At 44.6% G+C, this 19,365-nt stretch overlaps 1 protein-coding gene and 1 long non-coding RNA gene across 26 annotated transcripts in view; one reads left to right on the forward strand and one right to left on the reverse strand.

Annotated features, from left to right (window-relative positions):
- PTPRF (protein tyrosine phosphatase receptor type F) overlaps positions 1 to 19,365 on the forward strand; it is a 759,513-nt gene that overhangs the window by 635,254 nt on the left and 104,894 nt on the right. For all 25 annotated transcript variants that reach the window (XR_008305992.1, XM_053244735.1, XM_053244734.1 and 22 more), the window contains 4 exons: positions 11,855 to 12,124; positions 13,925 to 14,506; positions 15,197 to 15,330; positions 18,894 to 19,038. Coding sequence is in view for 24 of the 25 variants with exons in the window: in XM_053244735.1 (XP_053100710.1) it covers positions 11,855 to 12,124; positions 13,925 to 14,506; positions 15,197 to 15,330; positions 18,894 to 19,038 (1,131 nt within the window). In the remaining variant the exon portion in view is untranslated. The remainder of the gene's footprint in view (positions 1 to 11,854; positions 12,125 to 13,924; positions 14,507 to 15,196; positions 15,331 to 18,893; positions 19,039 to 19,365) is intronic.
- Positions 1 to 19,365, reverse strand: part of LOC128322789 (uncharacterized) — a 61,869-nt gene that overhangs the window by 27,856 nt on the left and 14,648 nt on the right. The window lies entirely within an intron of this gene.

A 19,365-nucleotide genomic window follows, 5' to 3' on the forward strand; every position in this document is an offset into this window, starting at 1 on the left:
ATCTCCCCACTCACTCTTATGGTTGCTTGCTTGGTGTTCCCATTTTGACACGTTTACCATTTGCAGTGCACTCTGAATAGCACATCGTCTTTTTGTATTATCCACCTCGTTTTTTCGTATTGTCCATCTCAATACATCTTTTTGTATTGTCCACCTCATTTTCCTTCCATGGAATGCTGGGAATTCTGCAAATAATAGCTCCTACAACCTAGTTCTCACTGAGGTGGTAAACTGCTGCCTGTGCTTGTACCATCTCAGACTGTGGAGAGGGATGGGGGGGGGGGAGTGACTGAATGCTTGAATACTCCTCCATTTAAAAAAAAAATCCCCTCCACATAGAACTCCCAGGGGTCAGAGAGAAGTGTTATAGCTCAGCGCTCTTCCTGACAATTCTAATTTACTATGTACAAGGGTGTCTGTTGGGGAACTTTCAGTTGTGTAATCTATCAATTGCATACTGAAGCGGTACAGCTTAGATTTAAGTTTACCACCTCAGTCAGAAGTAGGCAGCATTTAGGAATTGAGTTGAAATATAATTCCCAACCAAATGCTGCAGTCCCACATACAAGAAAACCTCAGTATTTGCTGGGATTCCATTCCTGGCTAGTGCTGTGGATTCCGAAACTGCGAATACTGAGTAAATGGGGCAATGGAATTGTGGGGATTAGGTTCCTAAGGAGGGGAATCAGCCAGAAATCGTGGTTTCCCCCCATTTTTTAAAAAAGAAATTGGACGAAAAATGGCACCAAAGCAAAAGGTACAGCAATGTGGCCAACCATGTTCCATGGGTCCCCAGCAGTCCTTCAGTGCCCTCCAAGGGACAGAAATTGGCCAAAAATGGTAGATAGTTTTTCATTTTAAAAAAAGGAATTGGCCAAAAAACAGCCCCAGAACACAACAAAAGGCACAGCAAAGTGCACTACCATGTTCCACAGGTCCCCCTCAGTGCCCCACAAGGGCTGGAAACCAGCCAAAAATTGCAGGGTCTTCCCCCCATTTTTAAAAGAAATCGGCCAAAAAACTGCCCCAAAATACAGCAAAAGGCACAGCAAAGTATCCTACCATGCTCCACAGGCCCCCAGCGTCCTTCAGTACCCCCACCCAAGAGCAAATAGGCAGATGGAAAAGATCTCCAAGATCCTTTCCAGCCACCCCGAGCCACGAATACGGGGGGTTAATCCCTCTTCCCCCCCCCCACCCCCCCACCCCCCGCATATAACAAGGTTAGGTGTCCATTACCTGACCGCGGAAATGTAAAACTGCAGGTACTGAACCCGCAGTTTACGAGGTTCTCTTGTATTTGAACTTTTCTTAGCAAGATTACTCAAGTAGACAAGCTTCGTGTTTCTGGCTATAGATAAGAACAAAATTTCATTAATGATGAAAATATCAGAATCTTACTACCCCTCCTTTAGTTATATATCCAAAGGCTAAAGTCTTAGTTCTCCTATATCATTTGTTGGAAACAACTGAGAAACTGCAGAAGTGGTACATTCCAACTCTAGAATGCCCCTCCTGCTAGAGTGGTGCATCTCTAGTGCAGAGACAAAGCACTTTCATCCACTCCTGGATGGCAACAATGAGCCAGCAGAGCCAAACTTATCTTTCCAGTGTTTTAGTGGTTGCTGTAACACTACAGGGGCTGGCTATTGAGCAAGTGAGCTCACAAGCCCCTATTCCTTGCATTGCGGAGATTTCAAAGCTTGCTCCCTCTGCCCCAAGGTGTATCAGTGCTGAGAGTATGTACAATGGATTATTGTTTAGATTCCCCAGTACTTCATGCTGCAATCTATTTAAGGAGCAAGTCGGTAACTGCACATCAGCAGAACTAGTAGAAACCCTATCCTCTCTAATCCTTGCCAATGAGTTACTGATGATACCAACCATGGTGTATTTCCCAAGAAAAGGGTTTTTTCCCCCCATTTATCCTGTATTCTGCTGACAGGCAAGTTCCCCCCACCCCACCCACCCACCCCGCTGCACTTTTCCTCCATTCTTAAAACGCTCATAAGCAATTTCTAACCACCAAAGCACCTTCTGCATTCTCTCAGCAAAGGTTCAATTTCAGGCACTGCACCACAGAGATCTAGCTGCTGAAAGGTCATTCCTGTGAAAGAAACAAGATCTTCCATGCCCTTCAGGAAAATACAACTAATCTTTTACTGTCTCTCCTGCAGGAACAAAAACAGGGAATGAATCGGATTGGCCCTGCCTTTTGGGGTGACTCTTGTTTTGACTTCTTCCCCACCTTTCCTTCCCAGTTCAGTGCATCAACAGGCCTGGCACAGTTTTGGTTCACACTGTGCTAACATTTAGCTGCTGCCTTTAGCTTTCTTTGGAAAGAGGGAGCAAGAGGCTCTTCCTACTAGAAGAGTTTCCATTGCTCACCAAGACTTGCTGCTTCTGTATGGAGAAGTGATGGGGTGTATGCGTGCATACTGAGCCGTGTGTATGGGATGAGTGGGGTTAAAGTGCCTCTGCTTCCTTTTCTGTGGTTGGAAAGAAGCTTGGCACTTGACTTGATGTCTGAAATATGGTGGTTATGTATGGCAAGTGTGTGCACACCTGTTGCTGTCTGTGCTTGACCAAGAGTGGGGCTGCTTATTTAAAAAAAACAACCCTTGAGCCTTTGGTATGCCTGGGGCATGTACTCCTTTATTTGCATCTGTATGAGGAAGAGAAGCTGAATCCACCATTCTGTGGCAGGAGTGGCAAGTTTGTATGTGTGTGTGCACATGTGTATGCTTGCACAGTGGGTAGTCCTGGCCAGTCTCAGCCATCTTGTCTTGTTGTTTCAGTGCTGTGCAGACACATGCAGCTTGGCCTGTTTTTACTCTCTGTGTTTTTCCTTGTCTTTTTTTATTCCCTTCTCATCTTCATCGCACTCTGTCATCAAACAAAACAAAATTTCATCTCTCAGATCCGCGAGAAGGTTGGTCCTTTTCACTTCTTATCCATCTACAGTATGCCACCTCCGATGGGACTTTTCCAGTAGGGGATGGAGAGCCAGCCCTGCAAGGGGAGGGTCTGATGACCCCTGGCTCCCTGCCAGGCCCTGCCACAAAAGCAGGCCTGATGGAATCTGCCTCCTATTTGCTATGACCTTGCTGACAGCATTGGCCACACTGCTTGCATGCTTTTGTCGCTTGATGTTTTAAATGCACAGACCCTTACCTGCATGCAGCCCACCCCCAAGGTTTCCTTGTTTAAGGCAGTAATGGGGAAGTGCATGCACAAAGGGAGTAGGCAGCAGAAGGGGTTCTGCCGTAACCTATTACTTTGGTTAGACTCTGTGTGGCTTCTCTTTCTGTTGAAGGATCCAAATGCTGATTCGAAGCTTAGATCAAGACAAATCCCGCTCTCTCAGAGCATGAGCTGCTTAAAGTGAAGTAGGAAGGGTAGGAGAAATAGATATAGACAACTGCTTTATTTAAAACCTCGAATTCTTTTCTGAAAGAGACAAATGGCCTCTACGTGGGGCTCATGAAACATGCAGAATATCACTGGTGTAAGTGGAGAAATAGAGCTACTTCTTGTTGAGCCATTTTCTTTTCAGGAGTGTAACCTCCCATCCTGAAACCTCTCCTAGACGTTGTTCAGCAATGGCAGCAATGTTTAAAGCAGGAATTCCCAACCTGTGATACTCCAGATGATGCTGAACTACAACTCCCATCATCCTCAGCTACAATTTACAATTTATTATGTAATCAGCAACATCTGGAGTACCACAGGTTGGGACCCTCCGGTTTGGAGGAAGAAAGAAATATGTATCACTGTCTTACCTTCCTTTCTCTTACTGATGGTGCTGAGCTGCACCAAGTGCTTAGGAAAAAGAGGGTTGGTGGGCTTCGAAATTCGTAAAGTGCTGATATTCTTAAAGTGCTCTGATATTTTCCCTGAAGTCCAACAGCAGCTCTAGGCCAGAAATTTCCAAAATGTTGGTGAGTATTAGAGCATGGGGAAACTGCTTGCTGGACTTGGCTGTGCCCCAGCCTAGTCTAATTCCCACACTTATCTGCTTTCTCTTATCTATGGTAGCAGGCCCAGCCCAAGTCCCGCTGCTGACAACCACTGCCCACCCACCCATCCAATTAATCTGCCCACTGCCCACCTCTTCTTTTTACCTTCATAGTGTGCAAAGCACATCACACATTAATTCGTCTCCCCCAACCGATTCCCCTTGCAGGTCCCATGGCAATCCCGCCGCCCCCCCCCCCCTGGCTACCCATTACCCTTGCCACCGGTGTCAGTCTTGCTCCTTCCTCTACCCATTCCCCACCCCAGTCTCATTCTCCCTGACAGTTCCCCTTCCCACCACCCTCATCCTGCTCTTCCTTGTCCATGCTGCAACATCCCGCCCTGTCTGTTCAAAAGGCAGAGGCTGGGGACATTGGAGCAGCAGGAAGTGATTCAAGATGCTTCCTGCTGCTCCTGCTTCCCCAACCTTTGCCTTTGGCACAGACAGGGTGAACAAAGAGGAGCAGGACAAGGGCAGCAGCTGGCACATGTACGTGCCTCCTCCAAGAGAGGTTTGGGGCAGGGAGGAGGCCTGGGCCAGGTGAGGCACTGAGCTGGCCAATTTGCTGCCTACATCATTGCACCACCTGAGGTGACTCTTTCATCCGGTCCCATTAGCAGGCTGACAGTGTATGGAAGCATCCCTTCAGTGGGGAAAACAGAACCCAATACTTTATGTGCTCAGAAAGATGCCAAGGAAGTCAGGCCGGGTCTACACAGCAATTTTGAAGGAGAATCAGTCCAGCCGTCCAGCCCCGGCAGTTCACACCCCACTATTACATCCCACTTTGGCCCTACACCTATTCTTTTGCATTTGTAGTGATCACAGGACTAATGGTTAGTGCATTCTGCATGGTAGGATTTGCAATTTGAATCTGTATTAAAAAGATCCTGCTTTCTCAAGATAACCTGCACTCTTCTGGTTCTTAGATTTCATGTTTAGTGCAAGAGCAGTAAACAGTACAGGTCTGGAAAGCTACTTTTTGAACATGCCCTTAACTAAGACCCCTCAAGCCACTAGACAACCGTACTAAGTGGACTTCATAATGGTTGTAATTAGAGCATGTTTAATGAGCTGCTACTGCAGGTTGTCCCAGAGCAGCAGCTTTTGTACTCATTATCCTTGTTTGATTATGCCCCCCTTAGACAACGGGATGGAAAAACATTTTCTTGTTTTCAGTCTTAAGTTAGATTTTGTTGAGTGCACCATTCCATGCCATCCCGATAGGGATGGAAGTTGAGAAATAGTTAAAAGATCTCAAACCGGAATGGATTCTCTCTGCCTGGAGCTCTGCTGTGCACAAGGTCCTTTTCCTCCAGTGGAGCACTCAGGTATATATCAGCAGCAGTCTTTCCTGTCAGGCTGATATTTAGGGTTGCATTATGCATGATATTTTTCCTACATGCATGTAGAAGCAAATGTTTACACTTGACATAGGAGAATTCCATGGGTGTCTCATTTTGCTCAGTGCACAGATGTTGAAGTTGCATCAGCTTCCAAATAGAAGTACATGTGGCAAAACAGAAACACTATTTCCATACACAAAGCTGCTCCCAAATGTACAGTTTCCAACACTCTTGTAGGGAAAATGCCTTTTGTGTAATTGCCTTTGGGCAGGCAAGAATAGATATCTCTTGTGCCCTGACTCACCATAAATGCCCCAAAGCAAAAATGTTTAATGGGAAGAGATACATTAGGTACTAAATATTCCAGTAGGAATTATCCAGGGCTTATAATTTGTTTGGCACTGATAATTACATTTTAGGGTTTGGTTTTTTTGAGCTTTACTTACAACTATGTACTGTTCACCCATGCATTTAATTATTGCTCTGCAATTGCTACCAGGTTATTTATTAAAGAGTTACTTTATCTTGATACAGCAGCTCTTTTCTCTCTCCTCCATCCCTTAATGCTGTGTTATTTTCAGAAATGAATGAATGCAAATTTCAAGCGGCACAGTCTGTTTCTCCCTTGCTTTGCTATTAGCATGTCACCAGGACGAATCATGATGGGTCTTTGGCATTGCACCGTTGTAATGATAGATCTTCTTTTATATGGGGTTGTCAGTGCAAATAATTAGCCCTAAAAGTTATAGCTGAAATATAATCCAAAAATGGCAAGGCCCTGTTTTGGAAATTGTCTATAAAATGTCAGCACTCAGGGATGCATTGGGAGCATAAATAGTGCAGCATTGTTTGAGGAGAAGATTAGACTCTAAATGTATTTTTCCTCCTTCCAATCTTTTCCCTCCTGCTGGAGATTCTGTCAATAGATTGTGAGGCCCCAGGAGCCACCTTTCCATCAGGAGATTTTGTTTAAAACGATAGTGACGAGGAGGAGAAAGGGGTGGAGGAGCTGTCCAGATCAGACTGATAATGTTTCCAGTCTGTGCCTTACCCACCTTCCAAAAGCAGGTGAGATGAGCAGAGAAAACTAGAGCAGTAAATCCTGGATGGTACAGGTGAGAGGAGCAGTCAATCTCTGAGCACAGTGCTTTAGCCTAGCCTTTCCCCAAAGCCAAATGTGTAAGCTGGCAGATACATAGTGCCAGGAAGATGAGGTAAAGTTGGTGGAGCCAGGTTCATGCCTTTTATGGAAGAATTGATGCAGGGGACTGTTATCTTTGACATGGGAGGCTTGCAAGGGCAGCTGACATTAAATGAGAAAACCAAATTTGGGCAGTCTCCTCCTCCCATCAAAACTTGTCTTAATTATGTAAAATGATGAAAATCAAGATTTATATAATGAGATTTCTATCTTGATTGTTACTATTTTGCCTTTGTTTCTGAGTTGCTGAGGGCGGTCCTGCCTTTTTGTCATAACTAGGAAGATGAACAGCCAAGTCAAGTCTCACAATTCTGAATTCTCATCGGCCACCAGAATCCTGAAACAATTTATGATAAAACTTGGGAATCCTAAGCATGAGAAGATTGCAGTATCTACAAGAGATGAGGTTGGGTGTGTGTGAGAGATTTTAATGTCAGCCTCTAAGAAGAGCTGAACCTCTGGGAGCCAGAGATGTAGCCAGGAAGTGTGTCAGCACTGACACTAATCTGTTGTTGGGTCCTTTAAAACGATACATGGATCCCACAGTTCAGTAATTTTTATTATTTTTTTTAAGCGTGGGGAAGTGGCCACATAGTAGAAAAATTGCTTGTCTGAATTTACCCTTTAATTTGGGTGAGCATTAAACTGCCTGGTGGCCTTCATTTGAATTTCCCAATCTCTGCTTTTTCCAGTAGTTGCACTTTTCTTAGCTTTGCTGCAGTCGTTCAATAGTTGTTATAACTTCCCAGATTCGAGCAATTGTCTTAGTGTCTGGAATTTCCCAAGATGGAAGCAGAAAAGTGGTGGGGAACTTTTAGTGAGATGACCTCAGTGTTTGCTGAAACCTGAGAAGCAGCTGCTCTGTATGAGAGAATCAGGGTGATTGATCCATGCTCATTTGCTCTGGATGCAGGGAAGGTGCACGCTAATGCATGTTAAATTATTAACGTTTCTCCACCTCCTTTTGTGGTATGGCCTGCTTCTCCCCACCACACCTCCAAGAATGTAGAGCTAGTCTCTGCTAGTGTGTTCTCCCACCTCCACTGTTGTAAAATGGCTCCAGATATATTACTGTATGTCAAACCTATTCTCCACCTTAGGTGCCGTTATTGCCCAGCCTGTACATTCACCTCGGTGTGGGAGCTTGTTGGATTGTACATCTTATGTGATGCTGCCCTGGGATGAATGACACTGATTATATGCTGGATAAAATAAAACTTGGACATCATTATCTATAGACATGTACAATAGCTTTCCCCTTATGCTTCTTCAAAACCTCTAAATTGTTCACTTTTATATGATCCAAAAAGAGTTCCCGCTTACCCCTCCCCCAACAACAAAAAAGGGCCTGGTAATTGTTGTTTAGGGGGGAAATTTGTGCTGGACAAAAAACCTTGATAGTGTGAATAACTGGGAATTTTTGGAAGGCATCTGGGCCAACTTGGCCCTGGTGATTTGCTTTGTGAATTGGAAAAGGATGTCTGCAGATTCTTGCAGTTGGCAGGAGTGGAGTTGCCTTAAATTATTAATCAGTTCTTATGCCAGTGAGGGAAGAGAGACTGGAGCCTGGTGGAAGCCAGAGCCACGTGCATATGGATGCTGTGTAAGCAACTCTCACCAGCTCTGCCAGAACCTTCTAATGCTGACTGACAGCCATGCTCCACATCCCACCTGATTCAACATTCAATGCTGCTGCCAATTACTCTAAAATGATATGCTGGTGTTGGTCTGGGATCCACCTTGTTTATAATCTTTCCAAGTACTTTTGCTAGATTATAATCCAGCCTGGTTTGGCAACAGCATCTCTGAGCCCATCCTACCCTCTCTTATTGACAAGTTCAAATTTCAGTGGGAGAGGAAGTAATGGAAGGGAGGTGTCTCCCCTCCCCTACTTAATAAGGCATACAACTGAGCCTTGATTGATCGCCCTGCCCCTGTTCCTCCCCTCTACATAATGAGAGTTACAGTTTGATTTGCAGCACTTCTGCTGAGTATTTGTAACCAGACTGGAACATTCTGTCAGAAACAAACCACCTTCCTTGATGTCAAGGAAGGAGGCAAAGCCTGAGATCAGCAATCATCCTGCAGCTAGTCATCTCCCCTCCCTGGCCCCTCCTCTGAAGTGGAGAGCCCCTCCTCTCTTTCTAGTAACACCATGATTTTATGTGCATAGTGAATGCTAGAATTTAAGGTATACCAGCTTCTCTGTGGAGTCTTCCCTCCTAGGGTAGGAGAATCATTCTGTTTCTTGTGCTATACTATGCAGTTAGGGTTTTTTTTAGCTTACAGAGTATCTAGTGGGGGGCAGTCTTCTGAGGCTAGGTCACTTGCCTAGTTCATGAGTAAGCAACCTCATGGGAGGAAGAAGGCAAGCATTTCTTGAGAATAAAAGATTCAAAAAAATGTAGAGCCTGAGAGAAGAACTAAGGCAGCCTCATTCCTCCACCCTTACACCCTGTCACCAACCTGAAGTTATTGCTGCAACATCAGGGTGCGGAGGGGGCTGGGGAGAAGAAAGGGGTCTATCCGCTTAGTGTTTGTACTTGCTTTAAGGAGATGCATATCTGTGCTCAGTCATAAGAATGGCATTTGACTGAGCTGTCTTATGGAAGCAGGAGGAGTGCTTTTTTCTGCCCCAGATCCTATCTTTTGGTAACTGCCCCTTGGGGGAAGGGGCTTGCCTGAGGCCTTTCTTTAAATGTGCTGGCTTTTCTGCAGGAACTGGAGGAGGGAGAGAGATTTTCATTGCCATTCATCCCATGGCTGGGCTAGAAGGGATCCATCTCTGATACACTGTCAAGTAACCTTTTCTCTTCCCCTGCCACTAGAATAGTAAACAGCAGCTTTAAAAAAAGGGCGAGAGGTTTTCTTGATAGCACTTTGCTGAATGAACTAAAGCGCTTATCGGCAGATTCACAAGCCATGTTCTTTCTTCCCAAGCATGGTCCTGACAGGTTCTTTTACTGCCACAAAGGAGAAGGCTGGGGACTGATGTCGGAGGGATGTGTCGGGGAATGCTGTTCTGGTGGAGACTTGCTCTCATTCCACTGCTTGTGCATGCATGATCTGAGGGTGGCTTAGGTAAATAGAGGTTGCTGTGGGAGCTGTCTTGCCTGGTTCTCACTTGAGTGGATGACAAAAGTGGTTTCTGCATGTTGTTGATTTATTTGGGCCCTTCTGCATGAATTTGTCCCAGCCTCAATCCTGTGTCCCATGCCTGCATTTCTGTGCATTTCCAATGCTCCCACTCCATTTTTATCCAGATTGTACAGCAGCTTATTTCCAGTATCTAGCCCTCCTGCCTGTCTGGTGCATGCCAAGTCAATGAATGGTTGCCATGCACGGGCCTTTAGCGTTACTTCTCAAGCTTGCTTTTCTTTGAGACCAGTTCGGCTGGTGAGTGGGTGGGAAGTTGGTCGGCCGGCCCTGGATTGAATCCAACATGTGAACAACCTCTTCCTATACTGGCTCAATGCCATGTTCATTGTGAGGAGGGGATGAGTCCTGCCTCTTGCCAACCAAAACCAGGCTGCGTTGGACAACCACCCCATCATGTTGACCCATTGCCATGTCCATCAAGTACCTGGGTATCCTCATAATTGTGTAGAGCACTGGTTTGCTTTAATTTCTGTCTTGTTTGGGCAGCGCTCCCCTGTCAGTCAGGTAACAAGCCTCTCACTGGTGATCATGCATGTCGCTATTGAACTGAGATTGAATAATTGATTAAAAGTAACAACCCACAAGGCTATAGATTTAGATGTTTGAAAAATGCACGTTATCATTCCCCCCAGCTGATAAGGAGCTAATGAGCCCTGTTTTGTCACTGAGCCGGTGTGTAGTATGCACACACTGTTGACAGTATTGTCTAATTTATCCCCAAACCCTCACTCTGTTGTACATGCTTGCGTGGGGGCTTCTGTGTTCAGTCTATTTCTGCAAGTCTGCTGGTTTGGGAATGAATCATCAAAGAGAGCTCAAGTGAAATTTGATTAGGGGAAGTGTCAGCCTGTCAGGCTGAGCTGAGTCTTGTCAGCATGTCTGTCGGCAGCTGCCCCTTTTCTAACAAGATTTTGTGGTGCTGGAGAAGGCCCTGGAGGAAGCCCAGCATGAAGTACTCCCAGCGGGCTGTAGCCCCTAAGCAAGTCTCTCCCATCTTGCTAACAAATAGTCTACCCCACTGCTTCTGAATTGACCCTAACCCTCTGCAGTGCAGCTCTTCACTACTCTGCCAGCCCTGACTGCATGAATTGAAGAGGCTGTCGTATTAAGGAGGAGCAGGCTCTCCACCAGCGAGTCAGCTCTACACCGCTCATCATCATGCCCTGATATCTCCATTCCAGGGAAGCAGGCTTCCCAGAAGAGACACATTACAGCCTTCCTCCCTTTTTAAACAAAACCTGAAATGAGTTTGCCCAGAGGAGACAAAGATTTACTGTGCTCAGTTGTGTTTCTCGATTCCTGCTTAAATTGGCCCATAACACTGGCCTTACAGAAAGGGCCTCATTTCTCAAGTGTCATTTCCCTGACTGAAGTTTGTGCAGCCAACAGCCAGGGAGCTTTAGTGGATCTGAGGGTTTGCCTACAAATAAACCCAGTGAGGAGCTTGATATGAAGAGATGCTGCATGGTATAATAAGGAGTGATCTGTCTCCTGGAGCACATTGCCAAAGGTGGGGAAGACCTCATCACCCAGGTCCCTGCTGTCAGCTTGGATCTGATATCTTGTCCATTAGGATGAACTCTCTCATACCTACCAAAGTGATCTGATTGGGCTTTGAGATGGCCAAGGCTCATGGCTCCGTCTTCAATAGGAATGCTATTTTAGCTAGTGGTCGTGCACACAGTATTTTAAAAACAAAACCTGTAGCTGCCCCTGCAAGATAGTTTTAGCCTGCAGGTTAAACCAGCCAGTTGAGCAGGTAATTTCATCTTGCAGAGGTTCAGTGCACCCTATGAATAGGGAGTGAACTTATTTTCTAATTAATGGGATGCAGTTGAAACAGGAATACATTTAATGTCGGTAGTATGCTTAAATAATCTTAGTGGAGAGGAGAATAGTGTCGTACTGTTGAACTCCTGATAAAAGGCCAGTGGCTCAAAAAAGAGAGCCATTGGCATACAACTTGTCAGAGAAGAGAACAACTCTTGTACAGAATTCTCTTCTTCTGGATTGATTTTTTACCTCTTAGGACAAATGTTGACTCTTTCCCCCACTCCCATTCCCCTCAGGTGCAAAGCAAATGAATATCAATGACCTGTGAGCCTACTAGCTGTCTGTTCCTTGTTTCAGTGCGGCGAGTGTCACCTCGATTCTCAATCCCACCAAGCAACCATGAGGTGATGCCTGGAGGGAGTGTGAACCTTACGTGTGTTGCAGTGGGGTCCCCAATGCCCTATGTGAAATGGATTGTTGGAGAGGTGGAGCTGACGAAAGAAGATGACATGCCATTGGGTAGAAATGTTCTGGAGCTGATCAATATCACAAAATCAGCTAACTACACCTGTGAAGCCATGTCCTCACTGGGCGTAATCCATGCAACAGCACAAATCACTGTCAAAGGTAAGATGCTCCCCATGGTAATCTGTACATTCCATAGTGCCAGGCAGCAGCATGTGCCAGACAGATGCAGATTTCTAGCATTGTTAAATTAGCTTTGGGAAGAGACAACTAAGACGTTGGTGGGGAATAGATTTTGATTGGACAGGAATCCCCATCTTTCTGAGGAATCATTCGTGAAGTGGGTAAGAATTCTTGAACCAAATTCATTGCGCTTGACTCCGTCTCCTGGCCTTGTTTGTTTAGAACTAGGCAGATTCAAGTTGTGAATGATTCCAAAGAGAAAATTATTGTGGTTCAACAATCTCACACTGGAACTGAAAATTCTCCCTGGTATAGGAAACTCCTGTCTGAAATGGGAGCAGACCCATTGCAGATGCAAGCGAAAATTTTGTTCTTGGAAATTTTGAAGATGATGTAGGAGGATCTGGAAACAGTTGAAAGAGACCATTAAGTGTTAACCCTTCTGATGGTTGCAAGTATAGACTGCCATTACTGAGGACAATGGCTAAGAAAGGCTAAGAATAGGATCTCTCACCTATTCCTTCCCAAAGTGTGCTCCTTCAGGTCCATGACTTCATAACAGGTGAAGCTAATCTACCCGGACTGGAAATCTACATCTGTCTACATTCACAAGCACCTTCCTAAATTACGGTCGTATCTTTGCTGAAAGAAACTAGTCAAACAATACTGTGAAATTTATGTACACCCCTCATTGACCTGGACAAATTCTCTACCAGACATTTCTCACAGAAGATTTTTAAGACTTATTCACAAGTCTTTCTCCTTGCTCATGTTACTCAGCATTCATCTTCTAGGCCCCTTTAATTTGATTTTGTATAAAATAGAGGTTAGAAAGCCCAACATCACAGTCATAGTGCAAGTCATAATGAGAAGTGCTGGGAGGTGTTCTTTTCATTAATCCTTCCACTGTATTTTCACTCTCATATTCTTTGGTTTCCCTCTTTATCTCGATAGTATAAAATGGCACCCCAGATAGCATATCTATGGCAGCCCACTTGACAAAGCTTGGTAAGAATTTTGTTGCCTTGCTAAACATCCTTGCTAACCATTATTTAAGTTTATACAGCCAAATAATGAGATCCATATGAGAGCCAGGAAGTCTGTCTTTCTGAGAGAGAGGACTTTGCTTCATGGTCATGAGTGCTTTTTTTGTATCTGCTATTCTACTACTGTTACGTTTGGTGCATGGGAGAGTCTTGATGTAATAGATTATGGTTGTGCTAGGGTAGTTCAGCTTTCCTGTTAATTTGTCAACATAGTAGGATTCTCATCTGAATTTTCTCAATAAATCATGAATGCCCCAACAGATGAGGCCCTTGGGCTACATCAGGTTTTATATGCTGCCCAGACATCCTTCATCTCTTTAAATTTTTGCCACAAGTTCCTGTAGGCCACAATCTTGTTGCTCTTATAGTTACAGTACAGGAGCTACTATTGCCCTTGGTGTACTCCTTGAATTGGCCCTTAACCAAGCTTACCAAAGTGTACCTCTGATGAATTACCCCTTTCCCTTGGAAAACCTGCCTTGGATCGTTGTTTAAATTACCTTTTTAGTCTGCTTCTAGCAAGTGCTTTGAGCACATCTAATAACATGATTGCTGTGTTTACCCTACCATTAAGAAGCACTTCAAGCAATATATGGTAATATGTAATATAAAAATGTAAGTTTCAGAGTATGAAATGATTTTGCATTTAAAGGAGAATGTTAGTAGGGGTTTGAACCTCTTCTATATCTCTGCATGTTGCAGTATTTATTGACACCATGCTTTCTGCTTTCAGCCCTGCCAAAGCCACCAATGGAGCCATTAGTGACTGAGACAACAGCCACCAGTGTGACTCTCACCTGGGACTCGGGAAATGCTGACCCTATCTCCTACTATGTCATCCAGTATAAGCCCAAGTCATGGGAGGGCACTTTCCAGGAAGTAGATGGTGTAGCAACTACTCGCTACAGCATTGGTGGTCTAAGCCCCTTCTCTGAATATGAGTTCCGCATTATTGCTGTCAATAACATTGGCAGGAGCCTCCCTAGTGAGCTGGTTGAGGCACGGACAGGAGAGCAAGCCCCATCAAGTCCACCCCTCAAAGTGCAGGCACGTATGCTAAGTGCAAGCACCATGCTGGTACAATGGGAACAACCTGAAGAGCCCAATGGGCTGATCCGTGGCTATCGGGTGTACTACACCACTGACCCCCACCAACAACTCAACATGTGGCAGAAACACAACACTGATGATAGTCACCTCACCACTGTGAGCAGCTTGATACCTGTGACCACCTATAGTATCCGTGTCTTGGCTTTTACCTCAGTAGGAGATGGGCCCCCTTCTGACGTCATCCAAGTCAAGACCCAGCAGGGTGGTATGTATTATAGGTTGTGGGGGAACACACTCTCCACTCTGTCCAGGAACTGATACATCTGTGTCCACAAAGTCATGTTTAAAGTATGATCCACAGATCAGCTGTGTATACTGTGGGAAACATCTGACTGGGTAATGATGGGCAACTTGCCCTTTCCCATGTTATAGACAGTATCCCATTTGCACTCTGGAGATAAATGTATAAGTGTTGTGTTTGTGGGGGAGAGGTGTCTGCCGAGTTAACAAGTGACTTAAGCATAGTTGTGGATAGGAACATAGGAAGCTGCCATATACTGAGTCAGACCACTGGTCTATCTAGCTCAGTATTATCTTCACAGACTGGCAGCTGCTTTGCCAAGGTTGTAGGCAGGAGTCTCTCTCAGCCCTATCTTGATGAAGCCAGGGAGGGAACTTGGAACTTTCTGCTCTTCCCAGAGCATCTCCATCCCCTGAGGGGAATATCTCACAATGCTCAGACATCTAGTCTCCCATTCATATGCAACCAGGATGGACCCTGCTTAGCTAAGGGGACAAGTCATGCTTGCTACCACAAGACCAGCTCTAGCCTGAGGTGAAAAGTGTATTTTCTTGAATGGAGTTTAGGGATGGGGCAAAAGAATAGGTTAAACAGTGCTCATGATAATGCAACTGGGATGGTCCTTGACTCTTGGGTTTTGTTGTTGTTCTCCAGTTCCATCTCAGCCAGCTGACTTCCAGGCTGAGGCAGAGTCTGACACACGAATCATGCTGACATGGCTGCCAGCCACCCAGGAGCGCATCACCAAGTATGAGCTATTTTACTGGGAAGGGAAGGATGGGGTCCAGGTGAGGAAAACCTGTTGCTAGTAAAATACTTTTATCATGGCTGTCTGTGGTTCTGGGATGCATATTTTGATGCTCCTTAGCTGGTCCAATTAAAATGTTCTACTTGGTGGTCTCTGTAGATTCCCACCTATGGGTTTTACGCCTGTACAGTTCCTTGTTTGGTCATTTCCAGAGCTTTTCCTCGGAGCATTTTGGCAGGAATCCTGCCCCAAATAACTATATATACCGCTATCTTCCCTCAGTTCTTCTTTGGAAAGAGGAATCTTCAAAAGGAATCTTCATTCTTGGTTATTTGATCAAGTGAGCTTGTGCCTCATTGCCTTCTTTTATTTTCATGTTTTCTTCTTTCTTTTCTCATTTAGGTAATTTCTTTCTGTAGTTCGTATGTTTTTATTTTTCCATGTCCTCCCCCCCACCCACCCCAATTCCACAGCTTTGGTTGGTGCTATTGCCTGACCAAAGCTAAGTTCCTGTAGCCAGTAAAGTCACCTTTAAGAGGTGTTCTAAGTGTGGGACAAAACTTCCCTCCACTGATAGTCACACTAAGTGCCTGCTCTGTCTGGGTGAGGAGCATGTAGTGCAAACATGCGAGCATTGCCACTGGTTTACTCAGCAAGCTTTTTGGAATCAAGTATATCTGCTTTGCTTTGGGAGAGAGCTTTGTTGGCATCCAATTCATTGGCAAAGCCCTGCACAGCCGAATCTTCATCTTTAGCTACTTCAATTTGTAAACATTTCTTTCCTACTAAGGACGGTTTGCTCAGCTCCAGGTCTGCTTCAACTTTTCCTATGGCTTCCACCTCTGCTATTGAGTCTCATAGGATGGACATGACTCACAAGCTCAATGTGCATAAAGGGGATATGTGTAGATATGCATGACTACTACTACCAGTTTTGGATCTAACGAAAGAACCTCATATTGCCCTGAGAAGCACTCCTATTTCTACTCAGAAATCAGATCTAAGAAGGTTAGATTGTGGGTGAATTGTTGGAATGCATGTAGCAAAAACAAATGGAAGCTATGTCATCAGACTCCAGGTTCCTCATCCTTTTTTCAGACAGCCCTTATAAAGATATGTAAGAAGCTTCCACCTCTTCAGGTTTCAGCTGAGTTTACCAGAACAGAAATTGTCCAGAACCCAACATTCAGTATGTGATTTGAACAGTAACAGATTTCAACTAGTCAGCCTGGTCTTCTTGCATCTCTGCTACTTGTTTTGAGACTAATCTTACTGAACCCCGACCAGAATTTGACCTTGGATTTGACTCCCAGGATCCTGGAACGGTACCTGGCACTTTGAACCACCACCATGCTCTAATCCATACACCTATCATCATTGTTATGAAGATTTTGATAAATGTAACTACATTGAATAGCCTCCAGATAATGGTTATATCAGAGACTTCTACGATGAGGATTTCTTTGCCCCTCATCGTTAATAAGAGGAATTTCATGGCAACTGCTGTTATTCTTTATCCTTGATTTTATTGATTTATTGATGCACTGATTTCATTGCTTGCCATCCCACTTGCCCTGTCGGGACTGAGACTATCCAGCTTCCCATCCACCACCTCCACATGCACTTCAGAAATGTGATTTGGCCTCCTACCACTCCCTAACCTCTTTGCTTAGCATGTTTTTAGAGTACCTTAGCATGTGCTTCCATTTGGAAAGCAAGTTCAAGAGTTTTTGTGACTGTCATATGGATCCATGACTATGAGAAATTATTTTTGGCAGCATCCACTTCACTGCATAAGTATTTGGATCAGGCCTCAGAGGCTGCCTGTACAATGGCAGGCCTTCAGACCATTAGTTCATGGCTCTGATTAGCCAAAGGTCTGCAGGGAAGTGGTGCTGCTTCTTTCGGTATGACTGCAGGGAGAATGCACAACTCTATTTGTCTGTAAAATTATCTCCTTTTAAAAATGGCTTCAGGGATTACATGAAATGCCCTAAGACCAGGGCTGTGTTTGTGCTTTGAAAGAAAGAAGGAAACTATAAATTCTGTGACTGGTTAAAATGATGGCTGACATGAACCGCAGCCCTCTGGCAGCGGAAGGAGGACTGCAGGTCTACAAGCTTCCCTGCGCTGAGACCTCCTTTGCACAGCAGACTTGGCACAAAGTGGGAGGGGGGAATTATTTTCACATCATTCCCTTTCCTCTAAAAGCCCTTTCAATTGATATAAATGTGTTTCTGAGAGCTTAGGAACAGATTTATACAAACAAACAAGACAAACAACACATATTTATATACCGTTTTCCAACAAAAGTTTCCAAAGTGGTTTACATAGAGAAATAATAAATAAGTAAATAAGATGGCTCTCTGTCCCCAAGGGCTCACAATCTAAAAAGAAACAGAAGATAGACACTAGCAACAGTAATGGAAGTACCATGCTAGGGCTGAATAGGGCCAGTTACTCTCCCCCTGCTAAATAAAGAGAATCACCACGTCAAAAAGATGCCTCTTTGCTCAGTTAGCAGGGGTAGAAATATATATACTAGTGGAAAGAGCTTTTGGAGGGAAGGGAGAGCCACAAAAATAATTCCCCCTCTACACCAGGTCCACTGTGCAAGGAGCCTTCAGCACAGAGATGCTAAAGGCTCCTTGCAGACCTCCACAGACTTCCTTCTACTGCCGGAGGGCTGCAAATCAATGTATATAAAGCCAGTGTATATAAAACAAATTTGCATATATCTATTAATGTAAATAATTTATTATGTTAGTCATGAGGAAGAGCAAGGAACAGTACTAAATCCCCACTGCCTTAATCACTGCAAATTCTACTGAGCTTCTTTGACCCTGAGGTTTCACCAGGCATTATTCTCATGCTTTCGAGCCTATCTTTGCAGCTTTCAAGACAAGAAGCTTTCTTTTAAAAGTGAAATTATCTGGATCCTGAATGATGTGACTAGTATCAAATTCAGTGGCTTTTCTACACTTGTATGTAATAAATACACACAGTCCTACCCAAGGCCATGTCTCCTGAGAATTCTGTGTATTGGATCTTAGATCAATCAGTAATACAGTATAAAGCCAAAAACAGGAGACTGCAGCAATTACAGATTTGGGTCCATTTTTAAACATTGTGCCCCCTTTATTAATAGTTACATATTATGGACAGTGCCCACATACCTCAACAAAGTGATAAATTCACCCAAACCCTTTCATGCAGGTGGGCTTCTAAAAAGTCTCGCAGGCTCTTCCAGATATTGAAAGATGTCATGGGTGCTGCTAGGTCTTCCAGTGGGCAGGAGTTTTAGTCTTGAAGAGAGACAGGGCCATGAGTTTTTTGCTGCTTTGGTGTCAGGTTGGTTGACCCGAGGCCTCACATCTGAAGAGGCCTCCAAGCTCTGCAAGGAGTATGTGTTGCTTTCCCACAGAGATACAGTGTTAGCATCTCGGTTCAGTGACCTTTAATACTGTATTATCACATGATGGATATGTAGGAGTTAATTACTAAGGCCCAAAATCTTGTGGGGTGAGATGAAGTCATGCCAAAAACTATGCTCTTCTTAATTTCCACCCAAGTAAAAACAAAACTTGTTCTTTCCTTTTGTAGCATAAGGTGGAGTTTGACCAGGTCTCTTCATACGCAGTTGAAGGGCTCAAGCCAGACACACTCTACCATTTCCAATTGGGAGCCCGTTCTGAGCTTGGACTTGGAGTCCAAACCCCAGTTTTGGAAGCCCGGACAGCACAGTCCAGTAAGTGTCTCTGCTTGGTTGCGAGGAAGTGAGCAAGGGGCAAGATTCTTGCACTTTCAGACAAAAGGTAATGGGCAGGTTGGAACCAATAGCTAGAAAGATGTGGAGTGCCAAGCCAACTATGGCTCTGAAGCAGGACCATTGGCCAGGGTAAGTTTTATTCTTGTGTCCTTCAGTCAGATCATCCTTTCCCCTTTCAACAAGTAGACTCACAGATATGCTGGAGAAAGGAAATAGGTGATGGGATTTATTCCCTGTGTCTCTGTGAGTTTACTGCCACATTCCCACCCCTGCCCCCCTGCCATTCAGTTGTGAGCAGGCTTACAG

The sequence above is a fragment of the Hemicordylus capensis genome, chromosome 4 (assembly GCF_027244095.1).
Source record: "Hemicordylus capensis ecotype Gifberg chromosome 4, rHemCap1.1.pri, whole genome shotgun sequence".
Taxonomy (NCBI): Eukaryota; Metazoa; Chordata; class Lepidosauria; order Squamata; family Cordylidae; genus Hemicordylus; species Hemicordylus capensis.